This window comes from Canis aureus, chromosome X (assembly GCF_053574225.1).
Source record: "Canis aureus isolate CA01 chromosome X, VMU_Caureus_v.1.0, whole genome shotgun sequence".
Taxonomy (NCBI): Eukaryota; Metazoa; Chordata; class Mammalia; order Carnivora; family Canidae; genus Canis; species Canis aureus.
In genome coordinates, this window is record NC_135649.1 from 70,357,370 (window position 1) to 70,379,663 (window position 22,294).

The 22,294-nt window shown below is 50.0% G+C and overlaps 1 protein-coding gene across 1 annotated transcript in view; it reads right to left on the reverse strand.

The window, feature by feature from the left end:
* NALF2 (NALCN channel auxiliary factor 2) overlaps positions 1 to 21,370 on the reverse strand; it is a 28,864-nt gene extending 7,494 nt beyond the window's left edge. Inside the window, exon 1 of the mRNA XM_077890274.1 lies at positions 20,008 to 21,370. Within this exon, the coding sequence (XP_077746400.1) occupies positions 20,008 to 20,880 (873 nt within the window). The 5' untranslated portion in view covers positions 20,881 to 21,370. The remainder of the gene's footprint in view (positions 1 to 20,007) is intronic.
* Positions 21,371 to 22,294: the final 924 nt, after the last annotated feature.

Here is a 22,294-nt window from a genome sequence, read left to right on the forward strand (position 1 = left end):
ATAAAAGGTAGGAATATGTGAGAAAGAGTAGGGAGTTGGAGGGTAAGAAATGGTGATGATGGGAGTAGACCCGGGAGAAAGAGCAGAAGAATAACAGATGGAGGGTAAGGGAGGCAAAGGTATGCAGTGAGGGTGAGTGATGAAGAGTAAGGAAGAGCAAAGGGATAAGAGGGTGGGGACATAAGAGGGAGTAAAGGGGGGGCTGTGAAGAGGAGGGGTAAGAAAGAGGAAGTCACAAAGATGAGGGTAAGAGTGATCAGGGGAATAAAAGTGGGTGAGGAAGATAGGGATATAAGAAAACAGGGGTAAGAAGATGGATAAGAGAGCAGAAGGAGGGTAGAAGAAAGAAAGAAAAGCAAATCCCTAGAGCTAAGGGGCCCTCCATCTTTTGGAACCCAGAGGGCCAAGGTGAGGCTCTGTCCACAGCCATTGCCCTGATTTCGGCAGTTCCTGCCTGGAACCAGGGTCCTCTTCGATCTTCACTCTCACACAAGGGTGTGGAATCGCTTCTTCCACTGACTGAGTTCAGAGGTCCCTGTAGGATTCTCCCTGTTTTGTTTTTTAAGATTTTATTTACTTATGAGAGAGAGGCACAGAGACACAATCAGGGAGCCTGATGCGGGACTTGATCCCAGGACTCTAGGATCATGCCCTGGGCTGAAGGCAGGCGCTAAACCACCCAGGGATCCCCTCTTCTAGTCTCAAGAAAAGGCCCAATTGGAAGTTGCAGCCCTCTTCCCAGGCAACTGATTGGCCTAATAACAGGCCAATAATGCTCCCTATGACAGCTGGGCACTCACCTGTATGCTCTGGGAGAGAGGGAGGGAGAAAGGGAAGGAGAAAAGGAGGCAGGGGGTGGGTGGACTGACAGTGGGAGTGTGGCCTTTCTCCTTAATTAGAAGACCCTCCCTCAAGCCCCATACCCCTAGCCTGGGTCACCATCACAAGTGGGTGAGCAGATTGCCTGAGGAGGACACCAGGCCTGTGGGTGGTTAGGCAGGAACAGGCAAGGAGCTAGTGAGGTGAATGGAGGAAGAACCAAAAGGGGCTGAGAGGTAATTCAATTTCTTGGCCTTACAAAGGGCCAGCTGAGGCCACTGCCGGCCGTCCTACTTCAGAGATGGCCTGGGATCCTTCTCAAGTGAACAGTCTGGCTCTCAGGACTACCATCTGGGCAGCAAGCCCGCCTTAGTCTCTGCAGCCCTTTCCCCTTACCGGGTTTAAGTATCTTGCCCTGACTTATCAGTGTGAGGACTGAGCCAGAGGGCACCAGGTTGTTCGGGCAGTTAAAAGGGGCAGCCTGAATACTTATCATCCATAAGGATAGGGAAGAGCCAAGAGAGCCAGGGTTAGGGAAGCTGTGGGGTTTGCTGGAGGTGAGGCACATAGGGAAAAGGAAGAAAGGTCTCAGAACTAGACAGCTGTCAGTTGGGAGACCCTTGGAGATCTCTTACTCTAGTCTTTCAACTTTGGCTGCATATTAGAATCACTCAGAGAAGATGCCTGGGTGGCTCAGTGGTTGAGCATCTGCCTTCGGCTCAGGTCGTGATCCCAGGGTCCTGGGATGGAGTCCCACATCGGGCACCTGCTTCTCCCTCTGCCTATGTCTTTGCCCCGCTCTCTCTCTCTCTCTCTCTCTCTGTCTCTCATGAATAAATAAATAAAATCTTAAAAAAAAGAATCACTCTGAGAGTCTTTAAAAAAATGCACTCCAGACCAATGAAGTCAGATTCCTTGTGGGTGGGACCTACACATAAGAGTTTTTCAGAACACCCTAGATAACTTTAATGTGCAGAGAACTATCAGGTTAGCCTCTCTACTTGTAGTTTATAGATGAGGAAACGGAGGCCCAAAAAAGGGCGAATGACTTATCTATAGTCCCATAAAATAATGGCAGAAGGAGAAACTTGAAACCCGGTTTCTTGGCTCCGACTCCAGGGTTCTTCTTACTGGACAATCCTACCAATGACTGCAAATTCCACACTCAGGGGCAGGGCACACAAGGGCATGGGCGGGGAGGATGGCTGAGAACCACGGTGGCTCTGGGCTTTCGGGCTCTTCAAACTTCATCCCTGGCAGACAAGGCTTCTTCATCATGTGCTTGCTCTTTAAGCTTAACCAGCCTGGACCCTTGAGGTAGTAGCAGAAGATGGGTGGGGTTGGAAGACTTGACCTGGAAGTGCCCTCCTCTTCCTACAGAATCCCCTTTCCCAGCTTAGGTCACTGCTGGGCTCAGCTGCTGCAGCCAAGTTGCTATGGGAACTGGGAAGGGAAGGAAGCAGGGAGTAACTAGAGGGAACACCAATTAACTCAAAAAGGAAGCTGGGAAGGTTATCCCCCTATCTCCTCCCAACTAGGCTGCTAAGCCACTCTTGAAATGGGAATGGGAAAGATGAGGCTCTGCAGCTGTTGGTTGAGGGAGAACCAGGAGAACTTAGAAAGCCTTACCTTCCTGCTTCCTGATTTGCAGCCCTGGTCAGGGCATCCTCATCCCTATGCTCCTTTGGAAAGAAGTGTCTGACTTCTCCTGGCCCCCAGGATGCTGTGTGAACCCACACAAATGAGTATGTACACACACGGCCCAAAGCCAAGACTCAGGGCCAGAGGGTTTAGAGGAGGCCATCCTGGACTCCTTGGTTTAAGAGCTGGAAAACCATCCAGGAAGGAGAGCTTCTGTTCTTGCCAACCAGAAAGCCCACACTTTCCTTCTTGGATTCCAACTTGCTAACATCCCGAGGGCCTATTTCCCCATCCAATCCTCCCTACAGACCTTCTCTTTATGGCTGCTTGTTTTCTTAATGTACTCCTGAGACCCTTGGCCAGGAACTGCGGCTGCAGAGCCTGTGGAGGCAGAGCAACAATCTGGGCTGAACTTGGGGATGGAACTCATTACTGTCCATAGTACACAAGTAACCACCCTGCCCCCATATTTTACTGAGGCATAAAGAAAGGGATTAGTTTAGCCAAAGTCAGAGGCTTGCAAGAAATCAACTACAAAGCCAGGTTCAAAACAGGTACTTTGACGACTAACCCCATGCTTCTTTGCACCACATCCATCAGCACACCTCGAATTTTGTGAGGTACCTCCTCGGGCAGAGCCATGTGCTCCTATTCCTAATTCTGGGCTTTCAAGGAATTGGATCAGAACAGGGTAAGGTCAAAGTTAGTCTCCAATTCAGGGGAAGGAGATCAGGGACAGAACTCTAGAGACAGCTGTAGTTCATTGAGATTGGCAGAGTCAGGCTGCGATTAGAGGCATTACCGGGCAAATCCAGGTGGATGATATGGCTTTACTTAAGTGGCTATAAAAATAAGCAACAGCTTTCCTGCTTCAGAGAATGAGCAGTCGTGGGTCAAAGTGGCCTGGCCTGGCCTGGAGGAAAGGCAGGGAAGATGGGTGGAGAGGTGGGTAAGAACGTAAAGCCAGTGAAGTTCCACAGGGACCTCATACCTCCAAACTTCCCAGGCCATTTGCTCAAAGGCCAATGGCTGGGTGGGCCTGCTTTGGCCAGGGGCAGTCTGGTCAGTGGAAAAGCGGTGTTCCTAATGCAGGGGTAGCTCTTAAGGAATCTAGATGATCCATATCAATCAGATGAGCAGAGGAGGAAGGTTTATGACCATTCCAGAATGGAAGGGACTGTGCATCATCACTCCACTTTCCTTACTGCTATTGGGATTTCCACTCCAACATCACTGCTGAGCACTATTGTCACAGGGCATTTACTCTTTCCTACAGCAGCCCATATCTTCAGACAACTTTAACAGTTATAGAAGTTCTTCCTTCTTTTGAGCTGAGATAATGTCTCTCTGTGGCTTTACTCATAGCTCCTACTAGCTCTACAGTCAGCTTCCTGTCCCAACGGATAGTCCTGCAGTTATTTATAAACTCCCTGAGTGGGGTCTTCCCATTCATTTGTTCATGCAGTGATCACTTTCTGAACATCTTATGAGTATCTGGCACTGTGATGAGGGGCTACATATGATAAAGATGAGATTGCTATCTTCAAGAAAAAGGAGAGACAACTATGTGAATCAAACATTATAAGTCACTGTGATAAAAAGTATGTACTTGGTACAGTGGTAGCAGAGAGGGAGGACTGATCAACTGTGTTTTGAAGGCTGAGAACCGGAAAACATCTCCATGTGGAAGAGGCTTGAGCTGGGGCTTGGACAAAACTAGTAGAACTTCACTAGGTGGACTAAGGCAGGAATAAATATACTTTAAGCAAAAGAATCAGTAGGTATAATGGCCAGGAGGTATGAAATAGTGCTGGGTTCAGACACCATAGGTAATTTAGCATAGTTAGAGGCTGCAAAAAGGGGTGTAATGGGAGGTAAGGCTTCAGAGAAAAGCCATGCCCATATTATGGTATGCTGTGGATACTGAGGAGAAGGTGGACTTCATCTTATAGGCAATTGAATGCCTTTAATGAATTTTAAATAACTGCTTTTTTAAAAGATCACTTATCACTTCTGTGGCTAACTTCTCAGGCTATGTCTGAAAGTGTGGATGATGGAGTATAGGAATCAAGACTGGAGGTAGGACGACTAGTCAGAAAACTATTGCAATGATCTGGAGTGAGAGATGATGGGGACCTCAACTAAGGCAGTAGCAGCACAATTAAGAAATGGAGAGAAGGGGTGTATATGAGAAGAGATGTCAAGAAGGTAGAATCAACAGGATAACTTATGGAGATTAGGGAATGAGGGAGAGGGCGGGGTCCAGGATGATTATCAGGTTTCTGGCTTAGATGGCAAGATGAATAGTAGTTTCATTCATTAAGGAAGGGAAATCAGGAGGAGGAGTAGATTTGGGGGTGAAGGAGATGAATTCCATTTTTGACCATATTGACTTTGAAGTCCATGTGGGCCAGCTAGGTAGAAATGTCAAGTAGGCAGTTGGACATAATGCTCTGAGCTCAGAAGGAATGTCTAGGCCAGAGATAAATCACCAAGGGATAAGGGGTTAATCATTAGAAACATGGTAGGACTATAATTTACACTACTATATGGAGTTAGGCATGACCAAATGACTTACTTTGGCCAATGAAATGTGAATTGAAGTGGCATGGGTCACTTTTGGGGACAAGCGTTAAGGGTTGGTATATGATTTGGCACATTCTCTTCCCTCTACTGCTGACTGTGGAAGCAGTGTTGAAATGGACCCTCTGTTAGCCTGGGTCTCTTGGTGATGATCATGCACAGATGCTCCTTGCTGACCTGTTTTGGACATGTATTGTGAGCAAGAAATAACTGTTAAGCTTCAGATTATTAGGAGCTGTGTATTACCACAGCATAACTTAGCTCACCCTGACTGATAAAGCAAGAATGGAAGTCAAAGTGGTTGATATTGCCTAGGGAGAGCAAGCACAAAGAGAAAAGGATCAACAGTAGATCCTTGGAAAACACTACATTGAAGAGAAAGGTGGAGGAAGGGAATCTGATGAAGATGGAGGAGTGGCGTAAAAGATTGGAGGAGAACAGAAAAGAGTAGCATTCTGTAAATTAGAGGGAGAGTTTCCAAGAAGAAGGAATGGTCAGCAAATGAGGACTTAGACAGAAACATGCTGGCAGTCTCATCATGGTGAGAATGATTTCAGTAGAGCAATGGGGGCAGAAACCAGACTGTAGCTAATTTATTTTTTTATTTTTTTATTTTGTAGCCAATTTAAAAGCAAATGTGAAGGAAGAAAAATGGAGATAGCTATGTGTAGACTACTCTTCTAAGGAGCCATACATTCCCAGGTTTTTATTTTATATATTTTTTAAATTTTTTTTAATTTAAAGATCTTATTTATTTGTTCATGAGAGACAGAGAGAGAGAGAGGCAGGCAGAGACATAGGCAGAGGGAGAAGCAGGCTCCACGCAGGGAGCCCGACGTGGGACTCGATCCGGGGACCATGGGATCACGCCCTGAGCCGAAGGCAGATGTCCAACCGCTGAGCCACCCAGGTGTCCCATTCCCGGGTTTTTAAATTATTATTATTTCATAGGATGTGATTTCCAGTTCTCTCTTCTATCCTGGTTGTTATATTCAGATGAGTGCCTACTTTTCTGTGTCCCTTGCAAATGAACCCAATTCTCAAATAGAGTTTATCAACACAGTCAAATAGAAGTATCAGCCCTCCTGACTTGGAAGCTCTGTTTCTGTTAATGCAGTCTAAGACCACATTTGCTCTCCTGGGGGTTGTGTTGTGTTCTTCTGGCAATTCAGTGGAGAGAGATGGAAAGAGATAGGTCTGCCTGGAGTGTGGGATCAAAGACACAGCCTGATCAAAGTCCTTGCAAGGAGCCCACGGCTTCTGGTAGGACATCTGTAAAAAATCAGTCCTTGAGGCTGTAGACTCCCTGACGACAGGGACTGTATCTTACTTATCTGTGCATTGCCCTTAGTGTTTCACATGGAACTAGGTATACAGAAAAGGTGCTTGCTAAGTGCTTGAAATCTGAGCACTTGAAAATGAAGCCTCCAACAACTAGCCCAGACTGGAGTAAGGTGGAGAACTGCAAGAAAAGGTAGAAGTAATGAATTATGTAATGTTAATGTGTTTGCATAAATTTTACAGCTCTGATGGGGAAATGGGAGGCATATTAGCAAAAAGTCATATAAAACTGGGATCCCTGGATGGCGCAGCGGTTTGGCGCCTGCCTTTGGCCCAGGGCGCGATCCTGGAGACCTGGGATCGAATCCCAGGTCGGGCTCCTGGTGCATGGAGCCTGCTTCTCCCTCTGCCTGTGTCTGTGCCTCTCTCTCTCTCTCTCTGTGACTATCATAAATAAATAAAAATAAAAAAAGTCATATAAAACTAAGCAAAAAAGAGGCAAATATTAACTCCAGGAAAACAAGTTGACCAAGGAAGGAAATGTAATCCAGTGTTCTACATGACTCAGCTGTGAACAATATTTATAGTCCTAATAATGTAAAAATGGAATATTGTCAATATCAGAAATTGTGATATGTCAATATTGGATGTAGGAAGGGAGGGGAAATATGTGTGCACATACAGTGCTGCTGGTAATAAGAGAGTTAAATCCTCCTCTAATAAAATAAAGTCAATAGATATTTAAAACAAAAAAAAATCAAGAAACAGTAGTATTGGCATGCCAGTTTGAAATGTGGGGGTAAATATCAGAAGAAACAATATTTAATTCTGAAAAGTGAGGCTCAGAGGTTGAACAAAAAGCTTCTGTTTTAATTATAAGCTTTGAGATCTATATCATTTAAAAGACATTAAATTACATATATATAATTCACACATGTATACACACACACTGATATTTAAAACAGAAAAGTCAAGAAATAGCAGTATTGGCATACCATTAGAAATGTGGAGATAAATATCAGAAGAAAAAGGTAAGAGAATTTCAAGTGTTTAACTCTGAAGAGTGAGTATACATATGTAGCTTATACAGGATTCTTAAAATTACGGACATATAATACTTTGATAAAATGAAAATGAAACAAAAAGATAAACTTACCTGCATCCATGAACCTCAAAAAACAAAACAAAATGTTTAAGATTTAATCTGACCAACCTCACCCAGACTCAGCCCCAAAACTCCAGGCCCTGCACTGTGCAGTTCTGGATCATCTACTCCACCACCACTGCCTAGGCCATGGGATTGGGCCAGGTCTGTTTAACAGGCCAACAGAATGAAAGAGTGGTTCTTTTTTTTTTTAAGATTTTATTTTTTTATTCATAGACACAGAGAGAGAGGGGCAGAGACACAGACAGAGGGAGAAGCAGGCTCCATGCAGGGAGCCCGATGTGGGACTCGATCCCGGGTCTCCAGGATCACACCCCAGGCTGCAGGCGGCGCCAAACCGCTGTGCCACCGGGGCTGCCCTGAAAGAGTGGTTCTGTAGCCAAAGAGAGGAACTAATATGTGAGGACAGGAGCTGTGGGGGCTTCTGTGTCCAATGGTTGTGCAGGCCACCACAGGAATGTTGCCAGCGCCAATAGTGACAGCATAGCTTCCTTTGAGCTGCACACAGATATGTGCACCATAAAATCCCAGTGCCCTCTCCCAGACACAGCTGTCTGCCACACATTGCTAGCCCTGGGCCAAGGCCCAGAAAGCAGTCTCTAGCCTTCCTCAGGGATTATTGTGAAACCAGCTCCCTGACCCTACCTCACCTCCTTCCCCAAATGTAGTACCTTGATAGACAGATGAGAGACCGGGGAGAAGAGAGACCTGATAAAAGGATCTGTCAGCTGTGCTTGGTCTCTAGGGATGAGGTGAATCAAGGGTTTGGAGTCCTTCCATCTCTGCTTCTTTCTTCCCCCACCTAAGCTATGTCTTTGTGCCCTCCCTTACTAGAATCTCTCCAGTTGCCTTCTGGCTTCCAATCTCCCACTCCCACACCAGACACTTCACCTCCTGCTCCCAAACTACCTTTTCCTTCTCCTAAGCAGTCCATCCCAGTGTTGTCAATCTCGATTGGGTATTAAACAGTCATTTGGATTAAACACATCTAATTAAGGTGAGAATAATACTAGCTGCCATTTATTAAGTGCTTGCTATAGGCCAGGCTCTGTTCTAAGCAACTGACATTTATTAACTCAATGAATCCTCACAACTACCCCCCCAAGGTGGAGACATATTTGTGGGTGAAGACAGGAAGGATCAGAGAGTTTAAATAACTTGCCCAAGGCCACACAGCCAGTAATAATAATGGCGGCTACCATTTCCTGAACATTTTCCATCTCACGGGTACTGCAGTTTTAAGAGGTTAGCAGGCTGTATGTCATTTAAGCATCACAATGGCCCTATTTCTTTCTTTTTCTTTTTTTCTTAAGATTTTACTTATTTATTCATGAGAGACACACAGAGAGAGAGAGGTAGACTCCATGTAGGGAGCCTGATGTGGGACTCGATCCCAGGACTCTAGGATCACATCCTGAACCGAGGGTAGGAGCTCAACCGCTGAGCCACCCAGGTGTCCCACAATGGCCCTATTTCTTAATTTCAAATGTGAAAAAAGTGAGGTTCCAAGGGAGTGAAAGAATATGCTCAAGATCTCAACAACTATTTTACAGAGGAGACAGATTTCAAAGCCAGATTCACCTGGACTTCAGTGCCCTAGCTGATGCCGTATCTCTGTTTCACTATTACCACTGAAGGAATTAGCTCATTACTCAAACAAATCTTTTTGATGGAATTTCAGGTCAAGTTGGGGAGAGATTTCTAGGACTGGATGGGAGAGTGATTTTCTACAATCAGTGTATTCAGCCCATCTTTTATCGGAGTAAGGTTTTCTTTGTAAGGGAATGTGAAGGGAAGAACATTTTGGGGCTAGGTAGGGGTTACACGTGAGCATTTCCATTCTCCCGTCAAAGTACTCCCTTCTCACTTTTCTCGAAACACATACAAACACACACCCTGGGAGATGGAGATGTTGAAAAGAGACAACTACTGCTTTGTTTCACCACCAGCTTCCTACCCAGAGACGAAGGTCCACTATTTATGCTTTAATCTTCAGCAGCTGGTAAAGGGAGTGCAGCTGTCTCCTTGTAGAAAGGTTTTCTTGCCTTTGGACACTAGCTCTCCTGATCCAGGTCCTATCATTTAGGGGCTTCTGGAAATGCCTTGCCCAGGAAGACTCCAGTGCATGAATCCATTCCTTCAGAAAGGTCTCAGGGCACTCTGCCTAATGGCTCCTACCCAGCATGCCCCAGAAATGTTTTGCATTGCAAAGCCTTCGCTTGAGGCAGATGGAGAGTTAGCTAAAGCAGGGTTCCGATTCTGGCCGTGCCAGTGGCTAGCTTTGTGAATGTGGACAAGTCATCAGTAAGGAGGCAGGGGACTCGGCCACTAATTTGCGAGGTGACTATGAGCAAAGTACTTTCCCTCTCTAGGCGTCAATATGGAGCCAAGAAGATGGTCCGGAGGGACGCAGCAGGTGTGCGGAGAAGACAGGGTCAAACATCTTTAAACTTAGTCCTGTGGTCAAGTCCCAGGTCTGCTCTTAGCAGTTATGAGACCTCAAGCAAGTGACTTAAATTTCCTGATCTACATTTTTCTCACCTGCACAATGGAGACAATAAAGGCACCTATCCCTACCTTTCTATAAATTATGTCTGTAAAGCAACTAGCACAAAGTTTTACCAGTGGTTTAATTGCACTGGCACAGATGAGGCAGTACCACTGCCTCCTGGATTTGACCTGGATTCAAATCCCAGCTCCAACTCTTACTAGCTGAATGACCTTGAGCTACTTAACCTCTCTGAACCTGTCTTCTCCTATGAAAAATGGGGATAAATATTTTTGCACTTTACAAGGCACATGTAAGAATGAAGGTCTGGGACAGTTCTTTGCTTTTCCATTCCTTCCTTTCAGCTCTAAGATGGAAATAACAAATGAGAAAAATAGCTGCCACAAATGTGATCATAAAAAGGTTAAAATCATTAATAATACATAAAAAGTACATAAAAATCAATAAAAAACCACAAGACACAAATGGACAATTCACAAAACGGGCAATAGAAATGGCCTTATAAACAAGTAAAACAAATTTTTGACCTAAGGAATGCCAAGTAAAAGCCAATGCTATAACATTCTTCAACCCCAAATTAGTAAAGCACTAAAAATATGATACTCAGTACTGGAAAAGGGTGGTAAATTAGTCCCACGCTTTTGGTGAAGGTATACACTAGAATAATCCTTCTGGAAAGAAATGTGGCAAGAAAGAAATTTGTATGTCGAGAGCCTTGAAAAGGTTAATACTCTTTGACTCTGTGAGAGGAGTCCCAAATGTTCATTCTGCAGAATTAATGTTTATGTTCCCATTTGTATGCAAAACAAAGGAAAGAAAAAGTCATTGTGTGTGTAAATGTTTATGTAAGCTCAGAGAGAGGGGCAGGAAGGATACACACCAAATTGTTACCATCAGTGACCTCAGGGCAGTGGCACTGGCACTGGAAGGATTATTAATGTTTTCTTTGTACACCCCTATATTGTTAGATTTGGTACAATGAGCATGCTTTATTTTGTGATTTAAGAAACTCAGCAAAGTAGAGAAATATGAAAAAAATGATTGAGATAGCATTTATTAAAAAAAGGAGTCAGAGATCTGACAAAGCTTTATGGACAAAGGTTCATCACAGCATTAATTATAATAGAAATTGGAAGTAAAGTAAATATCTCACAAAAGGGACTACTTAAATCACACTATATTCATGCGCTAGAATATTGTACACTCATCAAGACTGATGTTTTTGAATATTTAATTACATAGAAAGATACTCAGTATAACTTTAACAATAATCGAAAAAGAGCAGGGTAAAAAGAACTGTATGATTTCAACTATGTAAAAATAGTTCTATCTATTAGGATGGCTATTATCGAAACATGGAAAATAATAAGTGTGGGGAAGGATGTGGAGAAATTAAGAATCCTTGTGCATGGCTGATAAGAATGCAGAATGGTACAGCCACTGTGGAAAATAGGGTGGGGGTTCCTCAAAAAGTTTTTTTTTTCCTCAAAAAGTTAAACGTAGAAATACCATATGATTCAGCAAGTTCACATCTAGGTATGTACCTCAAATGACTGAAAGCAAGGATTTGAGCTGATACTTGGATACTGATGTCCGTAATGACATTATTCACAATAGACGAAAGGTGAAAGGAAATGAAATCATATGTGCACATAAAAGCTTGTCCACAGCAGCATTATTCATAATTGCTAAAAGGTGGGAATTACCTAAGTGTCCATAGAGATGAATGGATAAACAAAATATGGCATATCCAGACAATAAAATATTACTCGACCATAAAAAGGAATGAAGTACTGATATAGGCTACAACATGGATGGACCTTGAAAACATGTTAAATGTTTTTAACACAACAAAATGTAATGACACAAAAGGATAAGTAGTGTATGATTCCACATATATGAGGTTCCTAGACTAGACAAATTCATAGAGAGAGAATGTAGGATAAAGGTTACCAGGGGCTGGGGGAGGGAGGAATGCAGTGTTATTGTTTAATCAGTACAGAGTTTCTGCTTGGGAGAATAAAATAGTTCTAGAAATGGATGGTGTTGATGACTATACAACATTGCGAGGGTACTTCATTCCACTGAACTATACACTGAAAAGTGGTTAAAATGGTAAATTTTATGTTACGCAGATTTTACTATAATGAAAAAGCCAAAAAGATCTATGTAGGGGCACCAGGGTGGCTCAGTCAGTTAAGTGAGCCGACTCTTGATTTCGGCTCAGGTCGTGGTCTCAGGGGTCCTGGGATGGAGCTCTGAGTCAGAGTCGGGCTCCTCTCTCAGTGGGGTGTCTGCTTGGGGATTCTCTCTCCCTCTGCCCCTTCCCCCCATTCCCTCTCACTCTCTCTCAGAAATAAACAAAATCTTTTAAAAAATAAAATCTTAGGCAGTTCTGGTGGCTCAGCGGGTTAGCGCCGCCTTCAGCCCCAGGGTGTGATCTTGGAGACCCGGGATCGAGTCCCACCGCGGGCTCCCTGTATGGAGCCTGCTTCTCCCTCTGCCTGTGTCTGTGCCTCTCAATCTTTCTCTGTGTCTCTCATGAATAAATAAATAAGTAAAATCTTTAAAAAAATAAAATCTTAAAAAAAATATTCCACAAAAAGACATATTATGAGGAAATACACTATACATTAAGAGGGTCTCTGGGACCTTTTACCTGTTATGCTTCTGTTTTCCATAATTTCTCAAAGACCTTTTTTTAGGTAATTGGAAAAAAAAGGTATTTTCAAAAGATTTTGAGTCTACAGTTCTGGAGGACTGACTGGGCTGGAAGTTCTCATTGAGTTGAACACTAAAGCAGATATGTTCACCTTTCCCAGATGTGTCAGGTAACCAGGCTATCTGCTGGAAGCCAAATAAAATGATAGGAAACAATGGTAATGCCCATCACCACGCCATGTCCCTTGGTAGGCAGGTGGAACTTGGTGAGCTGGCACTTCCTTCTACCCCCCAAGAAAAGCCTAGCCATCGCAGGCCAGGGCTCAACAAAAGAGTGGCATGGGAAGTGGGTGTCCAAAGCTCAGGGCAGGGGTCAGCAGGCTCTGGGCTAACAAGGTCTCACTGTTTCCACTACCAGCTCCACTGCACGAGGCCTGCCTAGGAAGGACCTCCTCCCCTCCTGCACCAGTTGGTCCTTCAAGAATAAGAATAGTTACCTTCCTTCCAGGCAAGGGGCGCCTGGCTCCTCCCACCTCCTGTGCAGAGCCTGCAGAAAAAGGAGGCAGCAAACACTTCCCTTCCTGGTAGCCATCCCCTGTCACTCTCCCAAAAGGATACTGGAATTGTTACTGAGTTTCAAGGATAAGAGATTGGGAGTGCTGAACAAAGAGGATGCTGGTGGGTCCCTACTTTGCACCTGAACTACCCCAGGAGGCCCTAAGCTGCCAGGAGGCCTTGCTTGACCCCCTCTGAGGTCAGCGTGGCTTTGCAGCCCAGTCTCTCAATAGCCAGCTGGGCATTGCTTCTGAGAGCTGGAGGAGATCATTAATATATTCTTTATACATGTATGCTCTGGGGAAAGAACAGACAGACCTGATTTTGTATCCCAGTCTCCCTACCTTTTGGCTCTGTGGAATGGGTGGGTCACTTCCCCTCACTGAGCCTCAGTTATAGTCATTTGCAAAGTGAAGATAACGGCAGTAACTGCCTGCTGGCATGATGGCATTTAAATGAGTTTATGGACACACATAAAGCCCCTCTCATCTCCCAGGCACTCAAAAGCTTGCAGTTTTCTTTCCCCCTTCTTGGGCACCAGTCTGCCTAGCCCAGAGGCTTGTGGCTCAGGTTCCATCTTCCTTCTCCAGGATCCATCTGAGCAGGAGCTTTGGTCCTGGCAGCCCCTGTCACTCTGTAGTAACGCCTTTCCTCCCCAGGGCCAGCTGCAGCTTGCCTGTACCCTTGCTCTCCCCTCTAAGTAGCTACCTGGCTCAAGGTGTCAAAAATCCAGGCTTTGCTGAACCTCCTCTTATGCCTAGGGAGGAAAGTTTGATCCAGCATCCCTGGCCACCTGCATACACTCTAGTCTGTGTGCCTGTAACCACAGGGAGCACGACACACGCAGTCCCCTGAGACCTCCCAGGTCAGCATTGGAGAATGGTGCTTCTGGAAGCCTGTCTTGGTCTAGACCCCTTAGAAGCTGCCCCTGGCCTTCCAGTGAACAGCTGCAGCTGGAATCTGCGTGTGGCCGAGACAGGAGCTAAGGCAGGGGTGGGGAGCAGGTTTGATGCCCAGTTTACATGGGCACAGAGCAGGTAAACAGCCTCAGAGGGTGGAAACACTAAATAACTGCCCTCAGGGACAAGATTTTCTAGGTCAAACTTCCACCCTTGAGCCTGAGATGTTCTCCTACATACCCACCCACACACCAAGGGGTGACTGTGCCCTTTCCATGAGGCACCAATGCCTGGCGGGGAGGGGGGAGATGACACGCACCCACAGGACTTAGAGGCACCCTCTCAGGCTTGTGAGGTCTTCAGAGATCCTTGATCCTCTTTTTATTGTCAGCCCCGCCCACCGTTTTCCCTTTCCTCACCCCTACCTCCACTGCCTCCGCCCTGTTCAGTAGACTCTTCCAGCCAAACCATGAAACTAAGTGGGAGGCTGCTGGGCTCACCTTTCTCCACCTAGCTCCCCCCCCCCACACCTTCAGGAGATACCAGTGTATCCTTCCTGGAGGTTCCCGTTGCTATGGTGACTATAGTAGTCAGGCACCAGCCTGTGGAAAGGATGGAAAGTAGCCATGAAGAAGACTGTGTGTTTGTGTGTGTGTCTGTCTGTGTCTAAGTGTGTGTGCTTGCACACATACACTGTTCTGCCTTGAGCAGTTAGGGGAGAAGGCAGGGAGGACACAGAAGCAGAAAGGGAGGGGGGAGGAAGGGAGGGTACAGAAGAGGGGACTAGAAGATGGAAGGGGAGGCAGGAGAAGGCACAAGGATGAGGGAGGTGAGGTGTGAATGGAGTGTGAGAGATGCACGGGTAAGGGGGCATGGACATTATTCAGGACAAGAGGCACAGGGCAGGCGGGGGAGCTGGGGGGAAGGCCAGAAGAGGGGAAGGACATGGGTTAAGAGTTAGGAAGGGTATGTGGTACAGATGGGTGATAAGGGGATAAGGTGGGATGAGTGATGGGGCAAGGGGCTGGAGATAACTGTTGGGAGAAGTGGGGGTTGGGAGTGTGTAGGTGTGAGTATTAGCAAGTGAGGCATGGGGTGTGGTCTTAGGAAGGGTCTGGGGAGATCTTCTCAGAAGAGATGGGAAAGGTTATGGGGCCACTGGTATGTGGATGGGGGGGTTGGGTATGGGCTAAAATTTGGGAAGAATATGGAGCTGGGGTGGGTCAGGATGGGGGTGAGGTAGTCTGGAGAGGTGTGGGCAGCACGAGGTCACTTTTACACTCCTACATTTAATCCACTATATCCTTGTCTGAGCTATTACACATTGCCTCTGCTCTGTCCCAGAAGCCCAGTGCTCACATTCTTGAGCAACGAGCTTTTGTGGATTTTGAGGCTTTTCTCCAATGGAGGCTTTGTCATGCTTCCCAGAAGGCCATGTCTTGAGTACTTCCCCCTTCCTCCCCCGCCCCCTCCCCCAGCACAAACCAGAGCCCTCTTTGCCTGGGAGAATCATCGATCAGGGAGGCTGACTGCGAGGCTCCACTCCCAGCCTGCAAGCTTGGGTGACAATAGGGACTGCTGGCCACCTTAGAGCATCTGCCCTTTGCCCAGTGACCTGAAGTCCTTCCTTTTAGTATCAGTGTTAGCCCAGGAGTCTTGCTTGGCAGGAAAGCTGTGACAGGTGGGAGGAGAAAGGAAGGCAGTGGGGCAGAAACAGCTGCCAGCCAGAGTGGAGGAAGAACAAGGTCCCAATGGGTATGGACAGAAGGCGAGGAGCCGGCTCTGGCAGTCCCCCTTCCTCTGTGTGGAGGTGTCATGCCCCTCTCCAGCTCTTCCCATTCAATGCCACTGTTCAGGGAGCAGGCTCTGCTCATGGGGCTTCAACCTTGCATTAGAACAGACTTAGAGGTCACTTGGCCAACTCCCCCCATAACCTGGAGTTAGAGTCATCTCCACAGCATTTCCTTCAAGAGTCTACCTGTGTCAGGCCAGATGTTTCCTGGGAACAGGAGCTCACTTCCTCCTAGGGCAGTCTGTTCCCTCTTTGGAAGGAAAGAAGCTGTTAAGTGAGCCACTCCAATGTGCCAGGCCTAGGTACTGTGCAGGCTTGTCATTAATAATGACCTCACAGAGCTGTTATGATGAATTAGCTCCAGTTTATAGATGAGAAAAGTAAGGCTCAGAGAGTTGAAAGCCCCTAGCTCAAGGGTCACACAGGGAATAGATAAAAGAGCTGGGTTTGAACCCAGGACATTCTAACTACAAAGTCACTTTGGGGGTAAGCAAGACATGCCTCTTTTGTACCATGACAACTCTTCTTGAGATTTAAAGTCAGAGACCACATCCTCCTGACTCTCCTCTTCTCCAGGTGAAACAGCTCCTTTGACTCTGTCCAGGAGAACCTGGGCTCCAGCCTCCTCCCCATCTGCTCAGTGTGAGATCCAGAATGAAACACCCAGTCTGCCCAGGTGGGTTTGGGCCTGTTCGGAACAGAATATAACTATCACATCCTTCCTTGGCACCAACCTTTACTTCTGTGGCCCTGTGGCAGGTAAGAGAGTTAATTGTCCTTCTCTTGGGCTTCTATCTCTTCTTGAATCAGAACTATGAGAGAAGGAGCCAGGGTTTTGTTTGCATTTCCACCACTCCCCCTAGTTGCGCTGTTCTAAATTTTAGGTCAGAGAGGGACAAAGGTGGGAACAGAGGCCATCAGAACCAGCAGGGGTGCGGCAGGGCTGGGAGGATGGAGAGCTGTTGGGGAGTGAGGCAGCTGTCCAGCAGGGCTGGGAGGAAGGGCCAAGGGTAAAGGGAGGTGAGGGCTCAGGGGCTGTATGCACAAGAAGATAAGGGTGGGGTAGAACAGCAGCCTGAGTTTGGAAGAGGCCAGGGTGGGGATGGGCATCGGTCTGCCTAAGTTAACATCCCTGCTGTGCAAGAGGAAGTCAGTCGCACATTAAGGAAATGTTGCAGCTGGTACTAAATTGGGAGGTGTCACAGGCAGCAGTGAGGACAGGTATGATTCGTGGGGCCCCACATGGCCTGAAACAGGGGCAGGCATCGCTGAGGGATGAGGGAGAACAGGGTTTCTGGAACTCCCCAGGAAAGATCTGACTGAGATGCTCAGGACAGGCCCCAGGGCAGGGTGTGCCCTGACCCTGGAGCAGAGGCTCCAAAAGCTTGGTTTCCTGGCCTGGGCTATGGGCTCTCCACCCAGGAGAAGCTTTGAGGATGAGGCATCATCCCAAGGGATCCCCTTTGGGGTAGGGGCTGGACAGGAGGGCTTGGAGCCTGGGGGCAAGCTTGGGAATGGGCAAGAAGGACTGGGATAGAGGTGGAGTGGTGGAGTGAAGGGAGAGGGGCTGCAGGTAGAAGCATGAGCAGGGCTGCCTTTTCCCTCAGTGCCCATAAAACAGTGGAATCCAGAGTCCTGTGGGTGTAGGCCTCAGCTGGAGAAGAGTGGGAGACGCCAGGAGAAAGCTGGCACTGCCCTTCTCCCAGCACAGCTGGCAGCAAGAGAGCAGGCGGAGTTCATTTGAGAGGGAGAACAAGAGAGTGACAGCGACAGCAACAGCGACAAGGAGACAAAGGAGAGCAGGGAGGGCCCTGGCCATGGGGAGCTTGATGCGAGGCTATGGCAAAAGCATGCCTCTGCTCTTCTGCAGAACATGAAGGTTGCAGGCCCGGCACTCCTGCTCATCAGCTAAGTGACCTCAGGACAAAGGGCTCGATCCCCCTGCACCTCAGTTTCTTCGTCTGTAAAATGGGGATGATGGTGCTGGTATCGCCATCCTCCCTGGGCAGTTGTGATCTTGTAATATTTGTGAGAGAGGTTAAAACGCTAAGTGAAACACCAATGTCAGGTGTTATATTATCATTACAAAATGCTAATAGCTATCTCTTCCCACTTAAATCTCATGAAGGACTCAGGATGGGGGCAGAGCAAGGATTATGGATCCTGTGTTACAAATGACGAAATGGAAGCTTAGGAAAGTGAAGTGACATGCCCAAGGTCACACTGCTAACAAGTGGTAGAGGTGATAAGGCCTCCTAAATCCAAGGCACTGGTTGGCTTTCTTCTCTATCAAACTGCTTGGTAAAACATAATTAATACGGGGGATTATTATTTAGTGTGGGATCGGACAGAGCTTGGAGCCAACTGCCACAGGGGGGAAATACCTGAGGGAAACTTGTAGTGTGGTCTCTCAGTCAGCCTGGTAACTGAAGAGAAGAAGAATGACTGGGGCCACAGGACCGGAGGGAGGACCACAAAAATAGACATCCTTTATTCTGTCTGCTGTGGACCATGCCCCTCCACTTTGGCTGAGTGTGTATCTGTGATTGACATGGAGGGTGTGTGTCTCTCTAGATGACAAAATGTGTCCTCCTTCATGTGACACTTCTTCTGCCGCCTGACACCGTAGGGAGCTGTGTGTGTGTGTGTGTGTGTGTGTGTGTGTGTGAGACAGGGTGTCTGCTTCGATGGCACCGTTTGAGGATGTGATGACCTCTCTGTATCTCTGCATGACTTTGCCTGGGGTGGTGGTGGTGGTGTATGGCAGTGTGTGTTTGTCTGTCTGTACACCTTTAAGAAGTGGAATATCTCATTTGGTAGTGTGAGTGAGGCAGTGAGTCAGCTGAGGCTGAGGGAGGCGGGAGGGAGACTGCTAGGTTACGAGAATGGGGAAAAAGGAGAATGAGAAAGTGAAGTCAGGAGCAAGGAGCTAGCCCTTTCCTCCCCGACCCCTGCCTAAATCCTTAAGGAGCCCACCGAGAACATGGAACCCTGAAGAAGTCCACAGGGGTCGCATTAGATGGAAAGGAGCACTTTCTGCCCCTCCCTGAGGCCTCTGAGGGAGACAAACTAGGATAGGAGTCACTGTCTCTCTCTCCAGCTCTCAGCCCCCAGCTCCAGGATGAGTGAGGCCACCACCCCACCTGGTCTCTTCTTCACTTGACCCTTTGACCTTGCTATTCTCTTTTCTCCCAGAGGCAGGTCACCTGGCCAAGCAGAGCAAACAGAGCAGTAGCACCACATCCCAAATGTTGATAGCCTCCATGCACCTATTGTCCAGAATGACCCTACCGAGGGTCAAGAAGTTTCTCCATACCCAGCTCTTCCCTAGGAAGGCCCGTTCTGCAGTGGCCTCCCCTCTCCTCTGGACGCCTGTCCCCAGCAGCCAGATAACCAGCTTTCCCTCCACTGCTACCCCAGTGTGTTGGGAAGGCATTGGGAGTTTTGTAATGCACCAACCTCCAGTGGCCCTCCCACAAACCGCTGTGCCCTGTTCCCCAACTCTTGTTATCAGGGAAGAGGAGCTGGCAGGTTCCCTACTTGAGAGAAGACAGGCACCCCTGGTGGACTATACCTCGGGTCATCTAAGGTCACTAGAGCCCCGCACCCCACCAGCTGGAATGCTTCTTCTCTCAACCACTGGCAGGGGCCAGAGGGTGGACAGGTTAGGTTGCCAAATATTTTTCCTTCCACCTTTGGCCTTCCGCCTCCAACAGGACTTTCAATTCCGACTCAGGAAAGGAAGGGGGCACCGCTGGTGGGGGATGGATGTTGAGGGGTAGCCAGATCCGTCTTTCCATCCCTTTGTCTGTGACCCCTCCCACCTCATGTGGGGGCGGGACACCTGGAAGCCCGAGTCAGAAGGTGCCCAAACCCGGAATTAATAGAAGTTGGCCGGGTGGTTAAACTGACCTGAATCCCTGAGGCCCCCTTCTCTGGGGAGGGTCCCAAGGTAGTACTCATGGTGCCCTGCTGTGAACGGTGGGGATGTTGGAGGAGGTGAGGGGGGTGGAGGGGGAGACTTCCTTTTGTCTCTGAGTCTCACGGCCACCGCTACCGCTGCCGAGAGGGAGGTGTCGTGCCCGCGGACGCCAGTCCCTACCTTACAGCCTTTCGTGCAGGACCGGATTGAGTACTCTTCTGCCTGTAAGTATTTATGCAGCACGAGGTCGAACTCGTCATATTTTTCCTGAGCATGTCGGTCGAGCCGCTGGTATGCCTCGATACAGTTGCTACAAACCTCCCAGGCCCCGGAGCCCGGGCTGGCCACTACAGCCAGCAGGTCCCCCAGCAGGGTGTCCAGGCTGCAGTCCAGGCTGTCGGGGCGGTCCATGCCCAGCAGCAAGTCCCAGACCGTGTAGGTGTCGCAAAAGGAGAGAGTGAAGTTCCGAAAGTGGCCTTTGAGCAAGTTTTTTTTGGCGGAGGGGAACTCGGCCGGGGCACGGGAAGAGGAGTCAGGGGGCCGCAGTGGGGGGGCTGGGGTTGTCGGTTCAAAAAGTCTCTGCAAAGATTGCAATTTGGTGCAAGCTGCATCCAGCCCCGTGGGCTCTGGGACGCCACCGCAGTCCGGCCTGGGACCGGCAGCGGGGGCGGCTTTGGTCAGGTTGCTGTACTGGGGGCCGCAGGTGCCCGGGGGCGCGCTGGGCTCGCCGGGCGGCGGCGGCGGCGGCGGCGGCGGCAGGGGCAGCACCGCGCGAGGAGGCATCGGCTGCCGCTCCCGGCCGGTCCCCCAGGGCGGCCGCATGGCGCTGCTCAGCTCCCTGGCCCGGGGCCGGGCCCCCGCGCACAGCCACAGATGGTCAGCGAGCAGCACGGTGAAGAAGAGCAGGGACGCCAGGGACAGTCGCCATCGCTGCGCCCGCTCAGAGTCAGCGCAAGGTTTGTCGCTCGGCCTGGGAGCCCAGCAGCAGCAGCAGCAGCAGATAGTCAGCGCGGCGGCGTCTTTCCCGGGCCACATCCAAGCGCCCCTGAACATATTTCAGGGGGGGTCCGGGCCGGAGGGATCAGGCGGGCGCGAGGCCGGACAGCCGTCACGCGCGGGCGAGCCGGCTGCACGCCGCTCCGCGTTCCTCCGCGCCGTCCAGGCTCTACCTCGGGGGCCGCATGGTGAGGCAGGCCGGCCGGCCCGGGGCCCCGCTCAGGCCAGAGTCGCGGGGTGCTCTCGTGCCGTCCCCGCGCTCCTCCCGCGCCCCCTCGCTCGCAGCCCGGGCGCTGCCGCCCGGCCCGCTAGGCACTGCCCGGCGTCCCGGCGGGGGGCGGTGCGGGGCACTGGGGCGGTGGCGGCTGCGGCGGCGGCGCCGCACTCCTCATAGTGTCGGGCCCCTCAGCTGCCCAGGGCTCCGCGCCACTCTGGTCCGCGCCGGCGGCCGCCCGGCTCGCACTCTGTTCTGGCCGTCTCGGCTCGGCGCAGCTCTGCGCCCCTCAGCGCCGCCGTGCGGGCCCGGCCACCACGCTCCACTCGCTCGCCCCGCGCCGCGCCGCGCCGCGCCGCTCCCGCCCGCCCGTCGGCCAGCCCGCCTGCTGCCTGCTCCGCGCGGCTCCCCGCCTTGCTTGCGCCCTCCTAGGCCCGCCGGCCGGCCCGCCGCCCGGCCCTTCGGGCTTCCCTCGCGCTCTGGCCGTTCGCCCGGGCCGGTCCCGGGCCGGCTCCGCTCCGGCTCGGCGCCTGCTGCTCCCGGAGTTCCGGCTCGGGCGGGCCACCTGGCTCCCGGCGGCGCCACAGGCGCCGGACCCTACACCGGGCTTCACTTAGTGCGCCGCTAGCTTCCGTCTCCCGTTAGCACCGCTGTGGCGGCCGCCGAGCCGCACGGCCCCGTGGCTCCCGCTGGCCATGCCCCCTCAGTCTGTCGCCATCTTCTGCTGTGCGGAGAACACCTTGAGAGCCCGTGTGCGAGTGTGTTTGGGGGGGGGGAGCGGGGCGGAGAAAGAGGCACTGAGAGGAGGAGGGAGCGGGACTGGGGCCCCAACTGCGCCTGCGCCTCAGGACTCGCGCCCCCCCCCCCCCCCGCAGCCCCAGCCGGCCCCAGCCTGTGCTGTTTGGGGATGTTTCCAGTCCACCCCCAACTCCATTCACTTCAGCGCCTCCGTTCATCCGCCGGCTCCCCGCGTGCACACGCCACACGCTGAGTCCCAGGCCCCGGCGCTCTCCCTCCCCCGCCCACCTGGGTGCCCGCCTCCCTCCCCAGGGCGGCTGCTCACTCCCCGCCGAGGGCTAGGGGACTTCTGAGGGTGATTCTTGGTGGCAGGAGGCAGGAGGCTTCTCGTTAGCGTCTTGCTGCCTCCCTGAGTCGCCTCCCCCGTCCCCGTGACTAGGCGATGCTGGAGCCGGCTGCGGATCGGACCAGTCCCATGTCCCTAACTCAGCAGTCGCCCTCACTGCCCTGCCCGAGGCC